A 14,572-nucleotide genomic window follows, 5' to 3' on the forward strand; every position below is an offset into this window, starting at 1 on the left:
ATTGAGGAAGTTAATGGATGAATAGATAAAGAATAAGGCATTCCCAAGCAGACTGGAGTTCGTGTCCTATGTGAGCCATTGTTTCTATTTTATCATTTTTAGATGTGGTGGACTTATTTTCAGTTTTTCAAAATCTCAGATTGTTTTCCGCTCAATACACTGTCATAGTGGTGTTTTGTAAAAGATGTAAGAAGTTCTATGTGTTTAGTAATTCAAAACAAAATATTTGTATGAGTTTTAGTGTAAAACAGAGTTTGTTTCTTGATGAGAAAGCATGAAGATGGTGTTCCTTGCTTTTTCAACAACTGTTTGAGATGAAATTGCACCATTTAAAACCGTTATGAGCTGACCCTCCGAAATAAAAATGAGTTTACACAACTCCTGGAGATTATGCAACTCTTGTATAACTTGGCAAAGAATAATTTCCTCTCAGCTCTGAATTTCCTCTTAATAGAAAATGGATGTCTCTACTATTTCTCTCTCTCCATCTGTTTTTCTGCCTCTCTCGCACTGTTCACCTCAACAGATGATCATTAGACTTTCAAAGGACGCTTTCATCCCAACAAACAGTTGGAGATACAGAGAGAGATACCTTTTTGTGTGTGTGTGTGTGTGTGTGTGTGTGTGTGTGTGTTTGAGAGAGAGGTAAATTTAACACTGCCATAGTGATAAATTACACCACTCTCTCTCCCCACTCCATCCTTTCATTTCTCTGTCTGTTCTTTCTTCCTCTCCTCTCGTTAACGTTCTTTCATTCTACCTCCATCTTGTAACCACCAATTCCATCTTGTCTGTCTTTCCTTCCTCCTCCCCTCTTCCCTTCCCTCCACCTCTACTCCTCTTTCCCTGTGAATTAATTCCTCTGTCTTATGAAACCTGTCTGTAATGTTCATAATTGCCTAAGCAAAATTGCATGTAATTGAAAATTACATTTCAGTAAGAAAACATATTAAAATAGATTAATAATCACAAATAGCTCAAACAGTACAGTAAACAGAAAAGGGTAGAGCAAAGGGGAACAGAGGAGATATATAGAAGGTGTTGAGATGTTTTTGTGTTTGTCTTGATTTCTGGACACTTGATGCCAGTTTTCTGAGGGGAGGCTTCTTTTAGGTCAATATATTTTGTGCTCTCAGTAGGCATATTTACATGGGCCTTAATATTCCACCACAATAAAAATGTGCCATGCAAACACCTCAGGCAGAAGAGACTGGCTTCATGCCAAGCTTCCTGATTGGGAGGAATTTTCAATTGTGTTGAAAGGGATGGTGTGAACCTTTGATAATCTGGTCAGCAGAAAAATATTAGTGCCTTATCACCATATACACACTTAATCTGATCGTTTCTCTCTGGTTGGAATAAATATATTCTTGCTGCACATTTGCGCCACATGAGAATAACAGCGGTGATGGGATGCCAACACGATGGCAACAGCTGTTTCTACTGGCTTCCCTCTGCTGATTTTAAAAGAGAATTGTTAATGTAGCACTCTGCTAGTGCTGCTCTAATTCATGAATGTATTCTTTGATTTTAAAATAGTAGCCTTATGTGATGTTGTTATAACAGACTGCATTGTGTGGAGTCACTGGACATAACAACATCTATGGCCACCAGTAGCAGTAGCCTGCATATGAGACATTTAGGGAACATTGGCAAATTGTAAAGTCTACCGATAGTCTGCGTGTGAGATGTTTAAGGGACATCTGTTATTTATTGCTACAGCAAACAACCGGGGTTACACTTCTGTTTCTTACCATTAAATTGTATTAACAGGCACAACCACTTCTCATTCTATACTTTATGTGTTGAATGAATTGAATTTTCTCAATAAAGTTGAAAAAAAACTACAACACCTAATTCCTCTGTTATATTTCTGGCAAATTAGATGCTTAACAGCAGGCGGACCCACCTTGCGCAAGTCATGGATTTATATACTGATTAAATACCTTGGGGCATGTAAACCCACATCTTATCAGATCACTTTATTTAGCATCCATGTAAACATTTTATTTGGAATCTCTAATCAGAATGATTTCAAACAGATTGAAGAAATATTGTCCATGTCACTGCAGCTATTGAGGAAGTGAAGCTCTGTTTAAATGGCTTGTAGATCACAGTGGGAATGCAGCTTGTCTTCCCTTGTTAGCCAGGTTTGTCTGGCCTACAGTTTTTCCAAGGTCAGACTGTTGTCACTGATTCTGTACATCATTCATGTTTTCTTCAGCTTTTTATCAGTGATGGTGGAGAGATATGGGGTTATTGTTTTGGTGCATTTTAGGGTTTTGGTAATTTCAGTGTAAGATCTGAGGTGTTTTTTGAAAATGCGTATAATTTGAATTAAGATAAATGTTTTGTGCAAATGTGTTGTTTGATGCTGATGTCTCTCAGGTGATTAAGGAGACTCTTACGTGTGCTTTTTTAAAGCAAATTTGTGAGGTAATTATCTCCCCTCCCCCCTCTCTCTACAGTAAGTACCAGTCAGTCAACATCAGCACTAACCTGTATGTGATTAGCCAGCCGTGGCTCTACTCTCTGGCCTGGTGTGCTGGAGCCCAATCCGTAACCACCAACTCCATCCACATCCTGTCCAAAATCAACAAGCCACTCTTCCTCATGGTGAGCAGATTCAACTCTGTTATCAGATATTATGATCCCTGCTGTCCTGAATAAGGCTCACATCAGGGGATCTATTATGCTTTGCCTTATTTTCTGTCATATATATAATGTCACAATGTTGCGTGTTTATATTGAACATAGCCAAAGCTTCAAATCATGAGGTAAACATATGTAAATGTAATACCTGTGAGCACAAACCTCAGGCTTCAGCTTGTTTTGAATACTCTGTTACCAAGAGTTTTTGCTGCCATTCAAAGCAGCGCTGAAGGACCGTCGCCATGAGCTGCTCTTCTCCTGCTCTCTCTGCCTGGTTAGCACGAGCCAACACAACAGCAGCTGTTAATATCCAGCCCCGGAGCTGCTAAACAGTCCCAACAATCTCACACTGACACAGAAACTCATTAAACCCTTTAATAACTGTTGGGCAGAATTAACTGTGTGATGCTAACAGTTAGCTGTCCCAGGCGTGGGGCTCACACTCTCGTAGCAGTAGTCTTATAATAAACATAAAGAGGCCGGAGCAAGGACAGGGCTGAGCGAATCAATGCGCTGCATGCAGCTCTACAATGAAATCAGATTTGATCCATTCTAACTGGTCAGATCTGCAGTAAAGTTTTTTTTTTTTTTTAAAGTTATTTTTTTGGGCATTTTTTGCCTTTTATGGACAGGACAGCTAAGTGTGAAAGGGGGAGAGAGAGAGGGGGTGACATGCAGCAAAGGGCCACAGGTTGGGGTCGAACCCGGGCCGCTGCAGCAACAGCCTTGTACATGGGGCGCCTGCTCTATCCACTAAGCCACCGCAGTGAAGTTACAGATTGGACATAATTGCAGGTCGCACAGAATTCATAGGGATTGGCTAAAGTTGCATTAATTGTTGCGATTGCAACAGGGTAACATCCTAGAGGGACTGATTACTGCATTATTTTACCTTTTTATTAATTTTCCTTTGACACACTTAATGTCTGCTGTCCTAGCTGTCTGTCAGTTATTGATTTTTGTGCTGGTATCTCTTTGTGACAAAATTATGGAGTAACACACTGAGCTCTGATGTCATAATAAGTCTAGGGTTCTCTGTAAGAAAACAGAAGCAATGTAAAAGACAAATAATTATTTAAAGGGGTATTAGTATTAGGGGTATTATAGTAATTCGGCATTGCACTTCCATGAAGTTTGTCAGAATTGAAGCAGCAGAGACTTAATAAAGGACCATAGACTTTATAATAAAGATGGATGATATGACTGCTCCCCCAAAATAAGGCCTAAACATCTTGATTGCCCCCTGGTGGCAGGTGACTCTGGCTTCAAATAGCGTCACTAGCACGAGATGGTAGTGGTCTTACCTGTGATATTTTGGCTTTATTTTTGTACAGTGGGAGTTAGAGGAGTTGTGCATCTTTATAAACAGTCTTTGGTTAAGACTGGCACCCCTTTTATTTTTAGGAGATTTTCCTGACTTGGTCACTTAGGAGCTGCTGGAGGATATTTGGTAAATGCAGCTCCAGAGTTCATATTTTAGATATCTAGAATTCTGATTCAGTGTGAGTTTCAGTGAGTCGGCAGGTAGGACGATCTGTATCAGATTAAAAATCTCTTCAGCAGGTATCGTGGGTGTTTTAAAGGTTGAGCCTGTGCTCTTCTGATTACATAAATATTCTCTCTTTCCACCTACATGTCTGTGTAATGTCAAATGAGTTTAATTACATTTCTTAATAGACGTGATTCAAGTCTAAGCCCAATACTCTATGGCCATTAAATGAAATAATGATATTCATGTTCACTCTCAGCAAATGGAATCAGTCCTCTCTCTCTCTCTCTCTCTCTCTCTCTCTCTCTCTCTCTCTCTCTCTCTCTCTCTCTCTCTCTCTCTCAACGTCTCTCTCTCAAGACTCCAGAGGAATATAGTTTGATGTGGATTCTGACTGATGCTGTGTCGGCCTTCCTCATCACTGCAGTTTTCATATTCCATTGGTATGTAGACACACACACACACACACACACACACACACACACACACAGCTCTCATAATTATCCTTCCCTGCTAATCGTAACGTCTGGTGCTGGGGTGGTAAGGCTGCGCAGGGCTGAGTCATCCTGGCTGCTAATGAGATTTAATTATTAATATGTAATCTGAGATGTCACTGTGGCCTTATGATGTGAACAGAGTGAAGAATGAAACATACAGAGAGAGAAGACAACAGAAAATGCTACCTGAGACATCCTGATTTATTTTTTAACCTTTTACTTATAGTTGTATTGGCCATCGTCAGTGGTGGAAGGTAACTAAGTACATTTACTTAAGTACAATTTTTTGGGCACTTGACTAGAGTATTTCCATTCTGCTATTTTCTACTTCTACGCCACTACATTTCAGAGGGAAATACTATACTTTGTACTCCACTACATGTATGTGATAGCTGTAGTTAGTTTACAGATTTGTATTAATAAGACAAAATATATTTATTTTTTGGGGGCATTTTTAGCCTTTAATGTATAGGACAGACAAGCGCGAAGGGGGCAGAGAGAGAGGGAGTGACACGCAGCAAAGGGCCACACGCTGGAGTTGAACCCGGGCCGCCGCGGCAACAGCCCTGCACATGGGGTGCCCGCTCCACCACCAAGCCACCGACGCCCCGACAAAATATATTTAACAAATATTTTATTATATATTATTATGGATGAAGATGTGACTTGACTACTACCCAGCAGTGTATATAGTAAAAAATATGCCTCACATTTACCAGCTGCAACATTAAAATGATGAACACATTACTACATGTATAATTATAATCCAATAATACACATTTTTCTGAAACGGACTGTTCTGCATAAGTATATTTTGATGCTAATACTTGTGTATTTCTATTCAAGTAAGGTTTTGAGCGCAAGAATTTTCCGCCTTGAACGGGTAGTGTAACAGGGGCTTATGACAGCCGCCTTTTACTCCCCACTGTCAAGTGTGACAGCTCTGAACTATAAACATTTTTGTTATATGATGTGGTCGCACAGCTCATGGTACAAAACAAAGTCTTTATGAGCATAACCAGGCCATTAAGCTGAGTATATGAAAAGAGCGTGAGTATGAATGTCAGTAAGATTCATCCTGTCCTTTCAGACAGGTGAGGCTGTTCACTGAAAAGAGCTGGATATTTTTTTCTCATGGCCTCCTCTGTAGCTTTATTTTTGCTTGATTTGTTGTTATCACATTTTTTATTTCATCATCAGTCTCTCTCTTCTCCCTTTTAACTCTCACCTAGACCTCCTCATACACACACACACACACACACACACACACACCATCAAACGTACTCAACATTCACATCAAAGCAGTTACAGTGGCACATGTGGCAGTCTCAAAGCACTTTGGTAAACAAAAACACACCTGGTTATTCTCTGCCGCTCTGATCTCTCTTTGGTGTGTGTGTGTGTGTGTGTGTCACAGGTGGAGAGAGAGAGGCCTGCCCTTCTGGTCCGGGAGCCGTCAGCCTCACGAGAATGGACCATACAGCAAATTCAGGACAGGTATGAGAACATTTTTCTTTTCTTCACTCTTTGGGTTTGTTTTGGGTTCTTTCCTGATGAGGAAGATTCTGTTATTACATTGCATATGTCTCACCTAAAATGTTTTCAGAACCATATTTTAGCTTACTGATTAATGGTAATCCATGGTTGTTTTGTACCAGTCGGCCACCATAAAACAGACATAACACACAAGTTCGCATTACATCACTCACATTTTGGTAGCTGTAGGTTTTCTACCTCTTGAGCTAAAGGGAATGCCACAGTCCTTTTTCTCTGTTTTCTGTGGTCATGTATAGCACCAATTTCAAAAGTAGTTATGTCTTTCCACTGATTAGACAGCCTGGTTTTATGAAAAGACCATCTTTCCAGCATTAAAATACTTCTTTAATGGAGTAGCTTGTCTGCAGGAAAAATACTTTTCAGCTGGTTTGAAGTCTCGGTTACATGTTGTATCTTGTTATCTAGCAACACTAACACATCACCTAAGTTTTGTTCGGTCGCAAAAGTGTGTGAAGCTGTTAACGTTTTGAAATGTTACTATCGGTGATGGCCTTATATAAGCATGTCCCTTAGGTGATTCTGTCTCTGTACTGAACACAGAGGTGTAATTGACATTGATCTTTTATTTTATCTTGTATTTATTTGAATGTAGCTTGGCTCAAGCTGTAGCTCAGCCAGCAGAGACATTATTATGATTACTGTATTTGCATGATGTGATGCTCTGCTGTGTGTGTGTCAGACTCTTCAGAAGTCATCTGTGTTCGCTGGAGCCCCCTCCACTCTGACCCCCCTACTGGAGCCCTCATCTCCCTCCCTTTGGTCTTCAACCCATGACACCCTGCATGTCAGCCCTGCATGTCCACCCTTCAGGAACCTTGTATGAACCCTGAACCCTGTTTGAACTCTGCAAGCTTCTATGTTTCCTACAGAAATCTAACATGAACCTTACATGAATCCCATAGAGAGAGATGTGTGTGATTTAAATGACTCATCACTCCACAAGCAACAGCAAAACGAAACAGTTGTATATAAAGAGCTGCAACAGGTGTCATGAACTCCATAAAAAACTCCATACACTTTGACAACCACATATAACCTCCATCAGAAAACTATATGTGAACTGTATACAAAGCCTGGAAGCAAGTCCTTACTGCGGTGTATGTGTCCTTGCGTCATGCACCAAACTGGGCAGATTGCATGCTCCTTCTGTTTTTTCTAATCTTATGTTTGCATTCATAGATGCATGGCTGTCTTAAGCCAGGCTGTTATAATAATCCTAAAATGCCTATACTCAACCCCCAACCCCTCGTTTATGTTTCCCAATCACCCTTGCCTCAAGTCTTTTCTCCTCCCGTAAGGCGTCTGCATTACCCACAGTGCTCCCTGACATGTGGAAGTATAGATTTTGAACTGTTGACCTCCCCCCCCCCCCTCTTTTGCAGAGCTGAGTGACGTGTGGTCCATCTCCAGTGTCAATGTTCGGCCTGACCTACGGAGCACACCAAACTCACCCAGTACCCCGCATCTGCCCACTATTACAGAGGAGTGACTGGGGGAAAGAGAGAGACAGACAGAGACAGACAGAGAGACAGAGAGAGACAAGAAAGGTACAGATAATGTCAGATGAAAAAAAAAAATACTTTGAAGTATTAAAGCCCCTGTTAACTTGATTTCAAATCGAAGTATTTGTCAGTAACAATAAATATTCATGACTAAATAAGTCAGTGTTTCCCCTATATCCATTTAGTAGTGGCACTGTGCTGCTGCTAAATGATAAGTGCTGCTGCTATATAAAAATCTCCCCATAAGCAACTAAGTCGCTCAAATCAAGTGCCAAAAAATTCAGTTCCTCAAATGGCCACCTGAGGTTGGCTCCAGAGGCAGGTCGATCCCCATAGACCCCCATGCTAAAATGCCCAACTTTAAAGCAGAAATAAACATGTTTACAGCCTGGTACAAATAACATTTTTCATCACTATAGCTAATTTCTGCGTTCATGACAATTGTACAGAAGGTCAATTTTTAACTCGCCTGTTTACATTTTCAGTTTACAGACTTAAAGTTATGAACATTTAGGAGCGAGTTTCTTTGACGGGCAGACTGTCTGCGAGGGGTCACCACAGTCTAATCTACACCTCACTCCTCCACAGCTCCACCCTCTCATTCGAATTTGTTCACTTCTGCCTCTGTGACGTCACGGCAGCTACGTCCATTGTTTTTTTCTAGTCTATGGTTTTGATGTCATTACTCAGAAACCCCTTGAACTACTTGGATAAAATTTTATGTAGGTAACTTGTTATCTGTGTTTTAGTTGATAATAGTCATTAATTGTTTTTACAACTAATAGAGTCACAATATTGATCCAAACACTAGATGTCAAATGTTACGTCTGAAGAAACAATTGTAACAGTATGTGGGTTATGAGAAGCATTACAATAAACATAACTTCAGATCTATGACTGTGTACAAATCAGCATGTCATCAGACATGCTAAATATCTTCTAGTGGCGCAAAATAAAACGTATGAACTTCAGCAACTTCTGCTGGAAAAAATACTAGGGGAAACACTGACTATCAAATAAGATTTAAAAAAAATTGTAGTTATTTATTTAACACTGAAACTCCAGATGCAGTTTGCTCAGATTTTTCTCAGAGTGCTGGCAATGTACAGTAAACAAACAACCAGTGAGAACAGTTTAGCAAAACCCAGAAATGCAGAAATGACTCATGTGAAATAACCAGAACTGTTCTGTCTTTGGCAGACAATTGTCATACAGGAGCTCATCTGTCATAGTAAGAAGCTGAATGAGAAAAAGTGTTTTCATGGCCTTTAAATAAAAGAGAAAAGGCAATGCAGTCTTCAGATAAGAGAACAGAACAGAGAAGCATGGTCAGGTAAAGTAAGAGACAGCAGCCACTCTTGTCTTTCTCCACGTCTTCCCTCATCCTCCCTCAGAATGTGGGCTGACTGCCTGCAGGAACTGGACTGCTAAACCAAACCTCAATCACTGATCTGCCATCAGGGACGGAGTAGACGGACTCTGGGCACGAGCACCAGAGCACCAGTGTCCATTCCCATACTGTAATTTCATAGATGCCATTAAACAGACTGGGCAGAGAGGACAGTTGAACACTAGCCCAGAGGCTGACATGCTTGAACATTTTCATCATTCAACGCCACCAGCTGAGCTCAACAACGCAAGAAACTAAACCTCACAAAAGAAAGAAGAAACCAATGAATATGTACTGCTGTAGTAATACATGAGTCGCTTTCACTCTTTCTGTCTCGTGTTTCTAGTTGATAAAAACCAAATGTTTGTTAAAGGAGGAGCAGCAGAGAAGCTGGAGCAGAGGATGATGATAAAATGGACTCTTATGGACAAGGAGCTACACTCTTCATTTTCCGCTGTACAAATTTCAGGTGCATTAGACCAAACCTTAAAACATGTCTTAAATTTTAATCTCTCTGTGTCTGTGAGTTGTTGGATGTGGTGTATGAACTGTACAGTGTTGGACTGACAGACTGAATGTAAACCTGAAGCTTTAGAAGGTATTGTTAATTACTGTTTATGTTTTGTACTAAAGTGAATGTAATATCAAGCAGGGCCATGTTTCCCAAAAGCATATGAGGAATGTTTTGGCTGGGAGTCATTCCCGTTTGACTTCAGATTTGTGCCAAATGTAGTATCAGCTGCTATAAAGATAAAGATGCTTTTGAGAAACCAGACCTTGTTACTCTTTTTATGAGGCAGTAAATACAGCATCTGCTTTTCCTCAAATATACGCACACAGTACTTTTTGGAAGTATGACTATGTAGTCCATTTGTGCTATTTTGTCCTAACTTAAACTGATTTTAGATCTGAAATCCAGAGTGTCTTGTCTCAACTTACAGGTTTGAAATCCATGAGGTAAGGGACCTTGATTTTCTGAGCGGTTTTGCCAGTTTGCTGTACAGTGTTGAAGATGAAGCAGGACGTGCTGCAGTAAGTGCCATTAAAAAGACACTGGCTTTGTTTTCATTGTTAAGAATCAGAATCATTTTATTCATAAAGCACAGTCAATGTATTTATTAGTTTATTTAGAAAATATAATAATAGTGTCTGACAAATCTCCTTGGATGCACATCCTTCTACTGCAAGCAATTAGTATAACATGGTTCACATTGATGTAGTCTGACTCAAAGGATCTGGACTGCAGCTTCAAGCCTGCCATTGGCTGGCTGATTTAGGCTGGCATGTTTCCTTCCACCCGCTATCTGCATACTACTATTTCCAAATCCCTTTTGCTACAGGAAACAACAACAACAACCTCCAAGCTAACAGTCTCAGTGCTGAAAATGGCACGTTTAGACAAAGAGATGAAAGGTGTGATAAGGCATGCCCGCTTTGTTGTTTTGGTGAATTGTTTTAAAGAAGGAAAAAAAAAAAAAACGCCTTGTTGACACATTTTAAAAAAAGCCCAGACTCTGTCTCGCGAGACTTTCGTGCCCGATATTAATCTGTTTTCTGACATGGCCAGTTGAAGTTAATTTTTACCCTGACAGCGGCATGCGGCAGCCACATTTACCTCACCAATGTATTGACTGTTTGACTTCACAAAAGCTTCTGTGATATTGTCATAATAATGCTCTGCTAGAACCACATACAGCTAGCAAATCGTCTGTGGTTTTGATGGGTCCAGTGCGTTCCTCCAGAGCTAAATTATAGTCATGCTTCACCCTTTTAGGGTATTGTAAATCACTAAAAAATGAATTACACAGTGACATACGTCTGTTCATGTTTGTGTTTTCTTTTGCTCCATTATTTTAATGAGAGTGCTTACCTGCTTATATGCAAACGTTTCACCAAAAGAAGTTTGCCCTGACAAGATTTTGTAAGGGCACCGTCACAACATACTGGGCTTATTGCCACCCCAGATGATTTTGATTGGTTTAAAAAAAAATTTAAAACAAGTCAGAGCATTTTTTTCCCATCATAGCAGAATGATAATCAGTAATTCCAGACCTTTCTCTGGTGCTGACTTGTACAGCGCTGTGGAGATACGTCTGGCTATGTGAGACTACATTACATTTAAACTGCAGTCTGTGGGAACATGCTTTTACCTAACTAGCCTTTCATTTAGTATTCTGAGTAATTTTTAGACTTTGAGAAATTTTGGACAAGCTTAGCATTTGGAAGGTTGGATTTTGGCCATTGATCTCAAATAGACTGGAAGTTGCCCCATCTCTGTGTGTCCTGTACCACCCTTCAGTTTCATGCTGGACTCACACAGGCCTGACTGGAGTGGTGCTGAAACATTTCTGAAGACAGATAAATGTTGAGCTGCAATCAGAAGTGAATGACAACCTGTTATGTGGTCAATGCATTTCTCAGTCTTGAAGTCAGAAAAAAAACATCGCCTATATGATCTAGACCACAGTTAGGGCATTACAGTATGGAATCACATGACAGTCTAAGACTACAAATGCAACAAAGCAACGTAATATATTGTATTGTATTGTTAAATGAATAAATGGTAAGCACCTAGTTTAACTGTATTTGTGTTCCTGTTAAGAATATACTGTAGTAGGCTAAGCATTTTAGCTGTTGTCACTATAGCTGCACAGCCATATTTATTCTGTTGAATATGATGTTTCCCACTGTTGGACTGTTCACTTTAAGTGAGCAAGTCTGATGAAAATGCAGCAACTGTGCTGGATTTCCTTTGAAGATGCATTACATTTTGAGCCTTGCTTGTGTTAGATTCATCCAACTTCTGTTTTATAGATGCTTTCTTATAGTAATACTGCACTAGATAGACTGCAAGGTCTGTCTTTCTAGTATCAGACAGTCTCTTAAATTGTTATTTCCCATGGTGATTCAAATGGTGACAGTTTTTCAGTTGGATACTAAGATCCATAGAAACTTCTGCATTTCCCAAAATACAGTGTGGTAAAAAAAAACAAAAAAAAAAAAACAAAACGCAGCACTCCTGAACAAAACAATATGCTTTGATGAAAGCTTCTTAGCTGATTTTTCAGCATATTAATTCTGAGTAATATCCACCAAAAAAATTAACAGAAGGTGATTATTTTGCTGTTTTCTATGTTTTACCTCTGGAATGCTGCCTTTTTTACTTGACTTTAATTTTAGGAAATATAGATGTCCGGTTTTAAAAGCAAAGTGCTCAACTGAAGTGCATCTGTTCCCTCTTATAAATTAATTTAAAAACATGTCTCAAATCACTGCAGTATAATCCACTCCTCCACTGTCCAATGGGTTAAATTGTAAATGGGGTTTAACAACATAACATGTAAGATGTGTTTTGCTACCACCATACCATTGTTCCGACAGCCCAGAATTCCGAAGCTACATTAGTCTGTAAAATGGCCCATTTTACCATTTGCCTACACCTAACCACACATTCACTCACGTTGTTGAGTTTCAACATATCTGCTACAAAATAATGTCCAAATTTATGTATCCATGGTTCATGGTAACTTAAAATGCAGGAGTTTCCGAATTTTTGGCTGTGGGAACAATGGGCAGTGTCCTGAGCTTTACTCTGTTTAGCACAGGTAAATAGCAGAGAAGTGCAGCAGAAATAATGCGTTTGATTCTATCTCTATCATTAGTCAGCTAGCTAACATACACATGTGTTGGGTACCTGCAAATCAACCAAGCAATAAACTTTTTTTTGCAAAAGCAGAGGTTTAACCTCAGGCTCTGTTTTTCCATTTAAATTTCTATATTTAAGACAAATATCATTATGGCTGTGTTGTGTTATGGCTGTGGACAGATATTAATGATGCCAATTACACAGGCTGTTGTATAAACTCTCCCACTATAGAGGCAAACAGCTTCTCATTTAATTTCAGCCACCTTCATCCCAGACTGGTGAACCAAATTACCTGCTGCATTGAAAAGATTTTCTTATTTCTTGGCAAAACATACCTGCTTTTCTGTCTTGATACCTGTAGATAAAAAATAATTTCCTGCAGGGTATGTTCGAGGTCAGTGCTGGTTTAATGGAATTATTAAATGGAGTTATGAAGTTTTACACCACTAGTAGCTCTCCATATTTGAGCTGTGTTTTAGAATTGGCTTCGTCAGTGGTGTGATTTAGGATTCATGATTTGATACTGGAAGGAGAATTTACCCTGCCTTGAGGCTGTGGTCCTGTGATTGGCTTGTACACTGAGACATTGACAATTGTCATGCTTGTCCTTTAATGTGACGTGTTAAGATTCTGAAAGTGTGGATATCAAACAAGCATGAACTGTCAATATCTCCAAAATCTGAAATAATGTTAAGTGCATGACAAGCATGTAAACACTCAACATTGTCTTTGAATAATGAACCATAGTACTCAATCCTAAGGAAAAATAAAGTATAATAGAATAATAGTGTTGTTAAATTATGAATATGGGTGTTATAGTCAAAATGCCATTTTTTCAAATGGGCAAATCTTTGTAGCATTTCACATTTTGTGCTGTACTGAACAGCTATTTTTTACTTTATAGAAGTATTTCCAATTTTTGGTTTCTTTTTTTTTTACTGTAACTTTTCTCTGATTGTAAGTGCTACTGTCTTCTGGTATTAAAATGTAAGAAAAAAGGTTTGGTTGTTGGTAACATGGTCCAAGGTGTTTTTTAATGCCTAAAGTGTACAGACATACATAGCTTATAATGTGTTCTTTAAAAAAAAACAAAAGATAGAAAGAAAACGCCGACATGACATGACATGACATGACAGACATAAAATAAGTCATGGTTTGGTGTGCCATATAAAGTGCCATTAAAAAATGTTGCAGAAAGTGTATCGTAAAAAATACTATAAAAAAGTCATAGTACAATATGTTGTAATTAAATGCTAAGTCATAAAAAAAGTATGCCATAAAAAATGCTGTTAAAAAGTCACTGTACTACATCGTAAAAAGGACATAAAAGTCACAGTATAGTATGTCATAAAAAATACCATAGAAAATCATAATGTAGTATGTGCTAAAAAATGCCATGAAAAGTCATAGTATAGTATTATGTCCTAATTAATGCTGTAAAAAAAGTCTTAGTCAAGTATGTCAGAATAAATGCCATAAAAAGTATGTCATACTGAAAAGCTATAAAAAATAATAATAATAATAATCACAGTATAGTATGTCGTAAAAAAAAAATACCATAAAGTCAAAATCTTGTTGGGGAAACAAAAGTCATAGAATAGTATGCCATGACAAATGCAATATAAAAGTCACAGTATTGTATGTTATAAAAAATGCCATAAATAAGTCATAGTCTAATACATTGTAATAAATAGTCATAGTCATAGAATAGTATGTTGGTGTAATGCCAAAAGAAGTCATAGTATTGTATGCCTGCTATACTGTATACTGCTCAGAAATTATTGATGTTGGCACAACGTCATGGTGATTCGTTCTATTTAACAGTCTGTTAATTTCGTG

At 38.8% G+C, this 14,572-nt stretch overlaps 1 protein-coding gene across 2 annotated transcripts in view; it reads left to right on the forward strand.

The window, feature by feature from the left end:
• Window positions 1–9,945, forward strand: part of gdpd4a (glycerophosphodiester phosphodiesterase domain containing 4a) — a 48,404-nt gene extending 38,459 nt beyond the window's left edge. The window contains exons 14-18 of one of the 2 annotated variants that reach the window (XM_078166900.1): window positions 2,469–2,616; window positions 4,502–4,584; window positions 6,056–6,135; window positions 6,875–7,012; window positions 7,578–7,708. In XM_078166900.1, coding sequence (XP_078023026.1) covers window positions 2,469–2,616; window positions 4,502–4,584; window positions 6,056–6,135; window positions 6,875–6,969 — 406 coding nt within the window. In that variant the 3' untranslated portion in view covers window positions 6,970–7,012; window positions 7,578–7,708. Of the gene's footprint in view, window positions 1–2,468; window positions 2,617–4,501; window positions 4,585–6,055; window positions 6,136–6,874; window positions 7,013–7,577 lie in introns of both variants that reach the window. The other variant, XM_033631851.2, reaches the window with a different exon arrangement.
• The last annotated feature ends 4,627 nt before the right edge of the window (window positions 9,946–14,572 follow it).

This window comes from Epinephelus lanceolatus, chromosome 4 (assembly GCF_041903045.1).
Source record: "Epinephelus lanceolatus isolate andai-2023 chromosome 4, ASM4190304v1, whole genome shotgun sequence".
In the NCBI taxonomy this organism is placed as follows: Eukaryota; Metazoa; Chordata; class Actinopteri; order Perciformes; family Serranidae; genus Epinephelus; species Epinephelus lanceolatus.